The sequence below is a fragment of the Dendrobates tinctorius genome, unplaced genomic scaffold (genome assembly GCF_039654945.1).
Source record: "Dendrobates tinctorius isolate UK_male_01 unplaced genomic scaffold, ASM3965494v1 ptg000007l, whole genome shotgun sequence".
NCBI lineage: Eukaryota > Metazoa > Chordata > Amphibia > Anura > Dendrobatidae > Dendrobates > Dendrobates tinctorius.
In genome coordinates, this window is record NW_027361675.1 from 55,344,232 (window position 1) to 55,357,170 (window position 12,939).

General features: G+C 44.9%; 1 protein-coding gene across 1 annotated transcript in view; it reads left to right on the forward strand.

Annotated features, from left to right (window-relative positions):
- LOC141086031 (uncharacterized) overlaps positions 1–12,939 on the forward strand; it is a 971,752-nt gene that overhangs the window by 246,986 nt on the left and 711,827 nt on the right. The window contains exon 37 of the mRNA XM_073571764.1: positions 6,151–6,277. Within this exon, the coding sequence (XP_073427865.1) occupies positions 6,151–6,277 (127 nt within the window). The remainder of the gene's footprint in view (positions 1–6,150; positions 6,278–12,939) is intronic.

Consider the following 12,939-nt stretch of genomic DNA (forward strand, 5'->3'; position numbering starts at 1 on the left):
CTTTGCAACCATACTGCCCACGTAAAACAAACACTTTGCCTTCATGAACGCTGTTTGGAGGGTAAAGACTCGTGGGAATAACGCCGCCCAATCAGTTAACCTGCTAGAGAGATCCTTCGTTGCTCCCAAGCATGACATCACACTCCCTAGGAAGAAGGTAATGCCACTGTGGCGACCGTACTCCTGGGGGCGACACAAGTGCACTGATGCCCAGCCACTGCTCGATGAATCTGCTGGTACATTGACCCAGACCACTACATTCCCCTCGCACGCTACACGACCTGAATCTGACCCTGATGAAACTCAGGTTACCCTTCCCATATACAGTTCCATCTTACACGGTGACAAAGAGGAAGCTGCAGATGAAAGTGCAAGTTCGGCCCACCCGCCATCAGACACACCACCGTACTATCAGGGGCCATGTGCCAGTTCCGTCGCCAACGAGTGGGCCCCCCCTGCTTGCCCAGGATCACAGCACTTGCAAAGTTGAAATACTGTGCAGTGAGATGGAAGATGGGGACGACGAGGAGTCCAGACAAGTACAGGGATTCCCTAGCGAGGAGACTTATTTGATTGTTTTCAATGTTGGGACAGCAATTTTTGGGGAGCACTATACTCTGGAGAATGATAGATGGGGCCCACCATACACTGGAACATTCCAAAGGTGGACATCAGACACTGAAGCAGCATTTACAGGGCCCATTATACACTAGAGCATTAGAAATGGGGCCCATTATGTTTGGAGCATTATTTGGGCCCATAAGACAGTGGAGCTTCATCCATGGGGACCAATATATACTGTAGCATTATGTGGAGCTCATCATATACTGTTTCAAACATTATATGGGACCAATGATTCTGTATGGAGAAATAGATGGGCCTCGTCATGAGATGTAAAAAGTGAGGTATTTTTCATTGTACTATACCGCTATTTCTCTGCCGTATCGGAGCATGATGAGTTGTGGTATGTGTTAAAGGGGCGCTCTTTCGCCCAGGGCACATGAAAACCTGCAGCCAGCCCTCCCCCCCACAACTTTAGCCAAATAACCCCCATTTTTCAGTGCGTAACTTGTATTATGAAGTTAATTAAGGTTGACAAGCTTAAGTAAGAAGAATTGATGCTTTTGGCATTCAAATGGGCACTGTAGGTGTGTTTCCTGTCCTCCTCTCACTGCCGACTTTTATTCCCCATTGACTTACATTGGGTTTCGTGTTTCGGGACGACCCCGACTTTTCCCTATAATCGGACGATCTTGCTCGACCCGACTTTTGGAAAAGTCGGGTTTCACGAAACGAAACGCGACCCTAAAAAAACAAAAGTCGCTCAACTCTAGTGCAGATACGTTCTTTTGATCACCCGTTATTGCATTTTAATGGAGTCTCGCGGCGACTAAAAAAAAAACGCAATTCTGCCGTTTTGATTTTTTTTCTCACTACGCCATTTAGCGATCAGGTTGATCCTTTTTTTATTGATAGATTGGGCAATTATGAACGCGGTGATACCAAATATGTGTATGTTTGATTTTATTTTTAGGGTGTGTGCACACGCTGTGGATTTTGCTGCGGTTCCGCAGCAGTTTTGGCCGCTGCGGACCCGCAGCAGTTTCTGCTGCGGTGTACAGTACCATGATTCCCTATGGGAATCAAAAACCGCAGTGCAGACGGTGCGGAATTTTCCACGCGGATTATCTGCGGTTTTCAATCCACAGAAAGAATTGACATGTCAATTCTTTCTGCGGATTCTCCTGCGGTTTGCCATCTCCTCCATTTGAGGAGATGAAAAACCGCAGGGCAAAACCGCAGAGCAATCCGCAGGTAAAACCGCAGGTATTTTGACCTGCGGATTTTACAAAATCCACACGGATGAATCCGCATCTAATCTGCAGCGTGTGCACACAGCCTTATTGTTTTATTTTGAATGGGGCAAGATATAACAAATATAAAAGAGCAATTATAAAAAACAAGCAAAAGTAATAAGATGCATAAAAGTATGAGGCAATTATGTGACTTTTTCGATAATGAGATTTAACCCCTCAGGTGCCAGCGTGCCAAGTTTAAAAATCCAGTAACTCTCTCTTCTTATTAAATTGGTAAAACGATCAGGCATATCAGCTGGTATCTGATCTATGATAGCTAGCTTTAATGAACTCAGATCCTTATTGTGCATTACAAGAAAATGTTTTGACAGACTATGCATTACCGTATATACTCGCGTATAAAGGGCATGTCACACTAAGAGATATCGCTAGCAATATCGCTATAACTTGTGACATTATAGCGATATTGCTAGCGATATCGCTATGTGTGATACTTACCTACAACCCGCTCCCCCGCTGGTTATCGCTGATCGCGCGAGAACAGGCTGGACTGTTTCTCGTCGTCACAGCAGGAAGCAAACGCGTGGACGCGTGGACGCGGGCGGGAGGACGCAGGATCACCTGGTGTGACAGGTAAGTAGCGACCCCTGACCCCAGCGATGTCGCTAGTGAGATCTGCCAGTGTGGCAGCTCACTAGCGACCACTTAGCGATGCACCAGCGATCCTGACCGCGTCATATCGCTGGTCGGGATCGCTGGTGCATCGCTAAGTGTGACAGTACCTTAAGCCGAGATTTTCAGCCCATTTTTTTGGGCTGAAAGTCCCCCTCTCGGCTTATACGTGAGTCATATACCGGGGGTCGGCCAGGAAGAGGGAGCGGGGGATGTCGGAGATCATACTCGCCTCTCTTGGCATGTTTCTGCAGCCCCCCCGTGCTTATTTCATCTTCTCGGCGCTGTTCTTCCTGCTTTCAGCGGTCACGTGGTACCACTCATTACCCTCATAAATATGTGCATATGTAATGAGCGGCACCACGTGACCGTAGAAAGCAGGAAGAACAGCGCCGAGAAGATGGAACAAGCACGGGGGGCTACAGAGACATGCCAGGAGAGGTGAGTATAACGGGGGGAGTCATATTCACCTGTCCCCCATTCCACTGCTGCATGTCGCTCTGCTGTCTTGCTTCCTCTGGCAGTGACGTTCAGGTCAGAGGGTGCCATGACGTAGTTAGCAGGCGCCCTCTGCCTGAACAGTCACTGCAGAGCCAGCAACGCTGAGGAGCAGCAGCTGCGGCAGCGGCAAGGTGAGTATATGTTTTTTTTTAATTGAGGCAGCGGCAGCAGCATTGTAAGGGGCCACTAATCACCGTGCAGTATTGTAAGGGGCCACTAATCACTGTGCAGCATTACAAGGGGCTACTAATCACTGTGCAGCATTATAAGTGGTGTTGTGAGTTCATTTTCCCCTTCACCATTGAGGTCTGATGAACTCCCTCTTCTGGTGAAGGAAGGTAGTGAGGCTGATTACTAAGCACCTGAGCAGGATGATGATGACTGGGTGACTGGAATTGCTGACTGGATATAAGGCAGCCGACGCCCTTCTGCCTTGCTGGTGATTTCTCAGAGGGATTCTAGGAGACCAGTCTGATTCCTGCTCCTCAAAGGCTAAGTTTTCTGCTCTGCTTTTTGCATTTGTGTTTTGGTTTTGTTTTGCCTTGTTTTTCTGGATTTCTGCCATTCCCTGCTGGGGTTAGCTGAATTCCTTTTTGCTCTGTCTTCAGAAAGTACCTTAGTGCTGATGTGGTCTTTTTGAAGCCTAGCGTCTTCAGGGCTTTTTTCCCTGTCGGTCTGTTGGCTCTTGTTTTGATGGGTTTTTGGCGGATTGCGGACAGCGGCTTTTCTGTCCTGTCCTGTTTGGTTGGCTTGGGCCCCATCGTTTGCTCGGCCTGTCTTTCTGTCTGTGTGAGTGTTTTTCATCTTGCTTTGCCGTCGTTATGTGTTGGGGGCTGCCTGTTGCTTTGGGGTCAGCTCTGGGGCAGTTTAGATTTCCCTTTCTGTCTTTGGGCTGTTTGGTTGTCCGGCTGTGATCGGGGGTTCTGGGGCACCGTGGGGGCCCCCAACGGCTGCTGCTGGTTGTTGTTGGTGGGTACGGGGGTCTGCGGTCCGGTAGCTGCCGACTTCTCTGGTTTTCTGGACTTGGCTAGTATTTCTGTTTTTGCCTCCTACGGTGACTCATTCATAACAAAGTGGCCACTAATCACTGTGCAGCATTGTAAGGGGTCACTAATCAATGTGCAGCATTATAAGTGGCCAGTAATCACTGTGCAGCATTGTAAGGGGCCACTAATCAATGTGCAGCATTGTAAGGGGCCACTAATCACTGTGCAGCATTATAAGGGGCCACTAATCACTGTGCAGCATTATAAGGGGCCACTAATCACTGTGCAGCATTATAAGGGGCCACCAATCACTGTGCAGCATTATAAGGGGCCACCAATCACTGTGCAGCATTATATGGGGCATATGTTATTATGGAGCATGTTATAGGGCCACTATTATTCACTGTGCAGCATTATTAGGCATAATTTTGTATGGAGCATCTTATGGAACCCATCATGAACTTTGTGGAGCATTATATGGGGCCATCATGAACTTTATGGAGCATCTTATGGGGCCCATTTTATTTTTGAAATTTACCAGTAGCTTCGGCATTTTCCACCCTAGGCTTATATGTGAGTCAATACGTTTTCCCAGTTTTTTGTGACAAAATTAGGGGGGGGTCGGCTTATACACGGGTCTGCTTATACACGAGTATATACTGAAAATACCCATTCCGGATGTTGCTCTTTTATATTTGTTATATCATGTACTTTTTATCTCGCCCTCAACTTTTTATATTTTTAATTGTGTTCTTAATAATTGCTCCTTTAATTTTATTGGTTGTTGCTGCTTTATATACACACTCCTGCCCACTCCCTGTATATTGCCACCTGATGAAGACGGAGTTGTTCCGTAGAAACGTGTTGTGGATTTCAATAAAAGAAGACATTTTTAATCTCCTCATCTGTGTCCTTTGCGCTCCCGTGTGACCAGGGTATCTTGCATTTCACTGTCCATTCCTCTCCTGAGGCACCCGGAAGGAGCTGCATTGGATCTCCCTTTACTAACATCCCCATTGACTGCCAGCCTGGCGCTCCGCTAGCTTGTCTTCTCCGTACCTGTCTGCATCCGGTTTATTTAAACACATTATAAACCGGATAGAGTACAGTCCGTTTCCTTAAATCCATGAAACATAATAAGACACCAGTCTGTTCATGTAGCAGATTCACCTCTCTGCCTTCTTACAACCCCCTTGTCTGAGGTTACCTTCAAGGAGCTCCGCTCCACATGCTGACTTCCTGTCAGTCCTGGCTTCCAGGGGAAGCTGCTTTACTGGGGTCTCTATCCCGGTTGATGACTTGCTCAACAGGTCAAACCCCACAGTTCCAGACCCTCAGAAGGACGGTAGCTTCTCCAACGCTGTTAGTCTACACAGACTCGGCACCATGTGCTATTCAGGAAAACCTGTCCTCTTGCAGGACCTTCCAACACGGAGACCATGTGACCAAACCACAGTCTCATTATAACATATGAGACACACCCATTGATGGGAGGTATGTGGTTAGCCAGTCCCGCCGAGCTCTCCGGCTAACCCTGTGAGCCCAGCCCCTTATAAGCAAAACAAAGGTCGTGGAACTACAGGTCCCAGAGCAAATTTTCAGGCTTGCAGTACAGAGGACCTCCTCTGCAACACATACCGGCCAATCACAACAACGCCGGTTACTTTCTCACAACGTGCAGAGTAAATGCAATTTTTATTCTGCCTCCATAATTTTTTGCATTTTTGTTGGAGATTAAAAACACATTAAAAATGGTACTTCAATAGTACAGGAAGGTTTTGATTCTGTACTTAACCCCTTCACGACATATGACATACGTGTACGTATGTACTTTCTGTTCTGTGAAAGTTGAGATGTATGGCAATAAAGCACATGACTAATCCTTCATAAAACAGAAAAGGGCAGTATATTGATTTACTGTGTGAGTGGGGTGATGACCATATTGACTGCAGGTCATGATGCATGTATGTTCTAGTAGTAACAAAGACTGATTACCGTATATAGCTATATGCATGAGGTGCTAAAGACATGTGCAGAACATTACACGCTTTGAATTCACCAGCTGCCAATGAGGTAATCATAATCATCACAATAAAGTGCTTTGAGTTAGGAGCTCATTGAGCAAAATCATTTTGCTGACTCTAGCAATAAAATATTCTACCTTATATTTATAGGCCTGCATTAACAATCTGACAGAAGGAATTGAGCATGCTGCCAAGATATTAAATGAAATTCCCCAGAAAGACATTCAGCTGCATTCTGAAAGGACCTCAAAGGCAGAGAGAAGAGGAAATGGGCAAGGTAAGTCATACTTAATGATCTTGGTTTGCTTCCATTGATCTGCTCCAGGATCCTTGGAGAGTTGGATATCTATAAAAGTCTTTAAAATAAAAGTCTGAATGTTCATTTTTAATATTAGCAAGTGTCTTTGAGCATTTGTGTTAAAACACACTAGAATTGTCTGTGATCCAGTTATTTCCCAGAAAGAGAACTTGGTATAAATTGGCCTGCAATGAGTAACATTATAGAATAGTCTGAAGAGAAAGCGATTGGCTTGTAAAGGCTTAACAATGCCATAAATGATACCTTAAAGAAATGACTTACTAGGCCAAGTGTATAAACTGTGGAGAACACTAAAGTTTTCTATCCTTATGCTTTTTTGCTTATATGGCGCTATTTTATTCCGCAGCGCTTTACAGACATTATCACTGTCCCCATTTGGGCTCACAATCTAAATTCCCTATCAGTATGTGTTTGGAGTGTTGGAAGAAACCAGAGTACCTGGTGGAAACCCACACAAACACGGAGAGAACATACAAACTCCGTGCAGATGTACTTGGTGGGATTTGGGTCCTCCAGGACCCCAGCGCTGCAAGGCTGCAATGCTAACCATTGAGTTACTGTGGTGCCCTACCCTTGTTTTACTTATTGCCCCCAAGTTAGTCTACCTGTGGAATTGGTCACAAAGTCTTCAGATCTGCTTGAGCGCAGGTGTTTGTCGGTCGGTTACTAATTCTATTTTATTGGATATGCTGGGTCAGAATCTCAGAGTGAATATTAAAATATAGAAATTTGCACCAAAATAAAGGGGGACCTCTCTTTTCATGTGTGGATTTTAGGTATTTCGAAGTTCGATCTACATTTCAGCCAATGCTGTAATACAATTTTCTACAACATTATAAATATTGATTTAATTTCAGATAGTAATTGCCAGTATACTCGTGTTTTTTTAAACAGGTATGATGGATAAGTAAGGGAAAAAAGCTATTGATCCACCATGATTCTTTTTATAAACCATGCAACCTGTGTTCAGTGCACATCCATCCTTGCTTAGAAATCAATAATGGCTTAACACAGCACTTTAGAGATGGATAAATGCTTTTCACTCAAGGCTTATGAAGCCCCCCTCCTTTTTTCAGATTTTGTTAGAGGTTGATTATGTAAATTGAGGTTTTAGAAACTTTGTTTTGGTACATCCTGATCATTCTTTGGATATAAAAGTTTGGTATCAGAACTTTTTTTTAAAAAAAACAAAAAAAAAAAACAAACCTCATTGCAATAATAAAAATGTACCTTAACAGTTCAAAACCAGGCAACTTTCCCCAGTGCATAACCAGGCACATTTTTTTCATATATGCGGTTTAAAAAGCTGTAGATGTTTTACTCATTCAGATATGCAAATAATTTTTGCATCTTTTTTTGTGAGATGGGATTAGCATGATCTCCTATAGTAAGATGCCATATAGATAAGATGTGAGGAAACAAAGTACAAGTAAAAGAATATCTTTATTAAATAACAGTAGTATAAAAGCAAATTTAGAAAGACAGGGCAGGAACAGGACCTCCAAATGGTGGGGAAAGAGAGCAGCAGCAGGTTATGATAAAGTGCACAGTAAGGGTTAAAGAACATAATGCAAGCACCACACGTAAAAGGGCCGGGCAAAAATGTATGCTATGTTTTATATGTTAAGTGTCATGATCCAGTTCGGGGTTTGTTTCTGATTATCCTCTCCCGGGATGGTCATGCGGAGGATTAATCTTCCCTGCCTCGTTTTGGGATCTGTCTGGCTATTTCAGTTCGCTATTATGTGCAAGCAGCGTCAGTTATAGTTCCTGTCTGTGGCTTGAGCAGCTGATCCTGTTATGCCCTGATTTGTCCTCTGCCTGTCTACCTAGGTCCCATTCCTGTGTTCTCCTGTGAATTTGCTCGTCATAGTATTCACTCTCTGTGTTGTGACCGCTTGGTATTTGACTCAGCTTGTCCTCTGACCTACTTGACTGTCTTCCGTCTCTGGCTTTCCTGCTCCCGATCGGCTCTGACTTCTCTGGCTTGTTTCTGACCACGTGTATTGCTGTGACCACTGGTACTTTGTTCCCTCTCTGTTGCTGACCTGGCTTTTTTGACTACTCTTCTGCCACCTAGTGGCTCCTGCCTGCTGCTCTGTGGTTTCACTGTGAGTGTACCTGTCTTTCCTTCACCCACACCCCATGGTGGAGGTTGTGTGCTACTGCACGGCAGCAGGCATTACACTACGTTTTGCGGATGCAATATTGGTAGCTGCCGTAGTCACGCCCCGAAAGAAGCAACCTTGCAATACGGCGCTCGTCGGGCGATTGGATCCTTAGCAGCAGCTGCCCCTACCACACAGTCTCAAAGTACCAGTCCTTTAGCAGGTATTTAACCATATGTATCTTCTGAACTCTTTGGACATTTAATATACATGCTTTTCTATTGAGATCCACTGGTACATGTGATGCAAAGAAACTTGTTTCTATGATATTTGATATATAATTCACACAATCACCTAACCTCTCCTTTTTTCACTTCTGGGGTCTGTCTCTCTTCTTGCTCCCACAGGCAGCTACCAATATTGCATCCGCAAAACTTATCATATACTGTAAAAGCAACTCTTTAGTTATTGCTAAGTTTCTTCTTTGTCTGACCTTTCTTGAATCTAAGGGTTACACTTTTGCCTTGCCCTTTTATGTGTGGTATGCTTGCATTATAATCTTTAACCCTGACTGTACACTTTATCATAACCTGCTGCTGCTCTCTTTCTCTTCTATTTGGAGGTCCTGTTCCTGCCCTGTCTTTTTAAATTTGCTTTTATACTACTGTTATTTAATAAAGATATTCTTTTACTTGTACTTTGTTTCCTCACTTCTTATCTATATGGCATCTTACCATAGTAGATCATGCTAATCACATACATCACATGTTGAAGTGTCTTGAGCCTCTTTAAATTAGGACTATGGGAATAATCTTTTTTTGTTATAAGTGGGGCCTAATTTTCATGTTATTTTCATACTCTCTTTTTGTTTAGTTTTTGCCAACGTTGGGCGATATCGCTGTGAAACTAAAGGAAATATATGTCTGATTTTCCCATTTTTTAAGACCACAATGGATCACTAAAAACATTTTACATTTTTATCCCCATTCCATAACAATTATTGTTTTAAATTGGCAGGTTTTTTTTTTCGACTGGTGCTGGGTTAATAACAGGAATTTAGATTGGCAGCTGCTTTTTTCTATCTATTTTTTCTTTTCCTGCTTTTATTTTTATATTTATTTATTTTTTATTTATTTTACACATTATGCTCCACATAAAGTCATAAAAGATCTTTTAAGTTTATGCCACCATTTTAATATCTTTTTATAAATTGATTTCCTCTGTAACTTGTCAGGATCCTGTCAGCGCCGGCGTGCAGCCTCCGCTGAGCAGGGACTCACCCGCACTGTAGGGGGGCCCGGGGTCAGGTACAGCCGGAAAGTACAGATACACAGGACCTGTGGATGCTGAAGTTTAGCAAGCAGTCACAGGACCTACGGTCATGTGACTGCAAGGGGGCGGGGCTTAGCGTCCTGCTTTCAGAGATGGCAGGACACTATACAGAAATACTCAGAGTCAGGCTAATCGGAGGTCATACACAGAGATATCAGTAAAGTACCAGGGATGAGACAGAATGGATAGTAAGGGCCAAGCAGAATTCAAAACCAAGCAAACATAGAAGAATCCAAAGCAATATCCAGAGAACAGACTGAGTCATACACAGAGAATCAAGCAACCAGAACACAGCACAAACACAATCAGGGGTCACCATACAATGCCAAGGGCGAACGTTTAACTGACGGAGATGGGAGCATCCTGAGGCTATAAGAAGCCTGTCCCAGAACCAGGGAGAGGCCACAATCATAGCCCCAGGTGTGCAGGTAAGGCTGCACTGGGATCACAACCTTTAACCCCAGAAATGCCAGTCATCAGCACTGGTTCCAGACATTAACCCCACGTATGCGAGTCAAACCCGCACGGAGATCATGACATATATGAGCCCCAGTTATAAAGCAAATTTAGGCTCCTTCTTGAGCAGTGGTGCTGATAAGGGTCTGTTAGGACCCTGCAGCCTCTGCTCCCTCCCTACATCCAGCAATCACGTGATCACTGGTTCCAGTGCTGTGTGTACAGCGATCAGTACAGTGATGGTTGGTAAGCCATCTCTGTCATTTCAAGGCATTGTACAGATGTGTCTGACAGTCAGCTCCCTGCTCACGCATAATCTCATGCAACTGCTATAGTATAGTGTAATTTTACAATGTCATTGCAAAGTAGAATGCAGGCCACTAAGACGTTTAAAATCTGTAGATAGTCCTGAAGTAGTTAATAACAATTATAACACAAAGCAATAAGTGTTTCAAACAATTAAATACCTGATAACAAAGAGAAGTGAAGAGGAAAACTCGCAAAATTCTTGAACAGTATACGCAACCTATGGTGGGCAGGAATGATGTCTCTGTTCTGTAGCTATACCCAATAACTGAACAGCATTGCATTGGGTGAGAAAGTTGTTTTTAACTACTAGTGTGACAACCTCTTAGCAGTGGCTGTTATCCCTGAATGGTGTAGAAGAGGCAGATGCTACTTAATGAATTCAGATCTCCTTATGAGTGGCCTCCATGTGCCGTGCCAAAAATGCTTCTCCACTCAAGATTTGAATTCACATTTCTGGTGTAAAAAATGCTGGCACGTTTCATGACCATATTCCATCCCTTCCTGGCTTCTCACCCCCTCCCCCATTTTAGCAGAGCTGATCCAAAGTGCATTGTGCAAAAGCTTGGTTACTCTATAATTGGCCTCTTAAGCCCCTGTCACACTAAGCGAGATGTCTAGCGAGATCGCTGCTGAGTCACAAGTTTTGTGACGCAACAGCGATCTCGCTGTGTGTGACACGTATCAGCGACCGGCCCCCCCGCCGGGTATCGCTGATTGTGCTCTAATGTCCTGGGCCATTTTTTGATCATTGGTTGCCCCCTGGCCAGCACGCATAGTGTGGCAGCGGGAGACCATCGATCAGTGAGCTCCCAGCGCTGTAAGCTGACGCTGGGAGCTGGTATCCAAGGTAAACAGCGGGTAACTAAGCGCGTGCATCACTTAGTAACCCGCTGTTTACCTTGGACCCCAGCTCACAGCGGGAGCACGCTTGTATCCAGGGTACACAGAGAGTAACTAAGCGACGCGTGTGCTTGTTACCCGCGTCGTTGCTGGTCCTGATGGCTGGTGAGATCTGCCTGTTTGACAGCTCACCAGCGATCATGTAGCGACACACCAGCGATCCTTACCAGGTCATATCGTTGTCGTGATCGCTTTTGTCACCGATTTTGTGACGTAGCAGCGATATTGCTAGCGATATCGCTACATGTGATACTTACCTCCGACCGGCTCCCCCGCTGGTTATCGCTGGTCGCGCGAGAAGGTCCTGGACCATTTCTCGTCGTCCGCTTCCTGCGGCGCTTCCTGCTGTGACGACGAGCGACGCGTGGACGCGGGCGGGAGGAGGTCAGGATCGCCACGTCTGACAAGTAAGTAGCGACCCCCGACCCCTGCGATGTCACTGGTGAGATCTGCCTGTGTGGCAGCTCACTAGCGACCACTTAGCGATGCACCAGCGATCCATATCATTGTCGGGATCGCTGGTGCATTGCTATGTGTAACGGTACCCAAAGACTATCGAAGAGGATTGTGCCTCCTGTGCACCAATTGGCCCCCACCTCACCTGTTGTCCTAACCCGGGACAGCTCCTGTACCGTACATTACTGTTGGAAGTGACGGATCTGCTCACTCGTGTCGTCCTTCTGTAACCGCAGGCATCCTCCTCTGGTTGACGTCTCCTTGCGAATCTTCTGTGCTTGACCATCAGCGGGTGTCTCTTAGGCCTGGGGCAAAGAGGATTGTAATCTGATTCTTGATGGGCGTTGTGTGGCCTTGGGGACTTGACCAGTGTTGGGCAAAGGTTCTGGTCTTCACTGGTACAGCCTGGACTCTTTATCTAGACTGGCGTAGGTTGGTTCTCTGGGTATCACCAGGCGTCGTCTGGGACTTGTCTGGTGGTGACTGGCACCTTGGTGGTGCACTCTTTCCGCTATGGCTTGTCACACTGGCTTCAGCATCATCTCTGGTCCACGTTTGCACCACTCCTCTTCTTGGCACCTGCAATCCTCCTGCGATGTGGTGTGCAGGGATTTTATATCCAGGAACTGTGTCAGGCAAGGCACCTGACCAGGTCCCGCAAATGAACCAAGATCTTTTGCACTGCACAAAAGATAATTTTCCCCGATGAACAATCAATTTGCTCATTCGTTGGTTGATCGATTGCCTGGTTACATTGAATGATTATTGAGAAACTAGTGTTAGTATAAACACTTGTTCATGGTAATATTTCAGTACAAATGCAGCTTTATTATCTAGATGACTACTTAGTAACATATATTCTAGAAAGTTCCAAAAACTGGAGGCTATTACAGAAATTTTTCTTTTCAGTTCAGTGGTGAATGAAAAATATAGCCTTACTAATTATACAAAATATATTGACATTATACCTAACATTCACAAAAAATAATCCATATACCATGCCAGCTATGGCAACCTGTGAGATTAAAACTGATTTCAACCTGTGATATTAAAACTGAT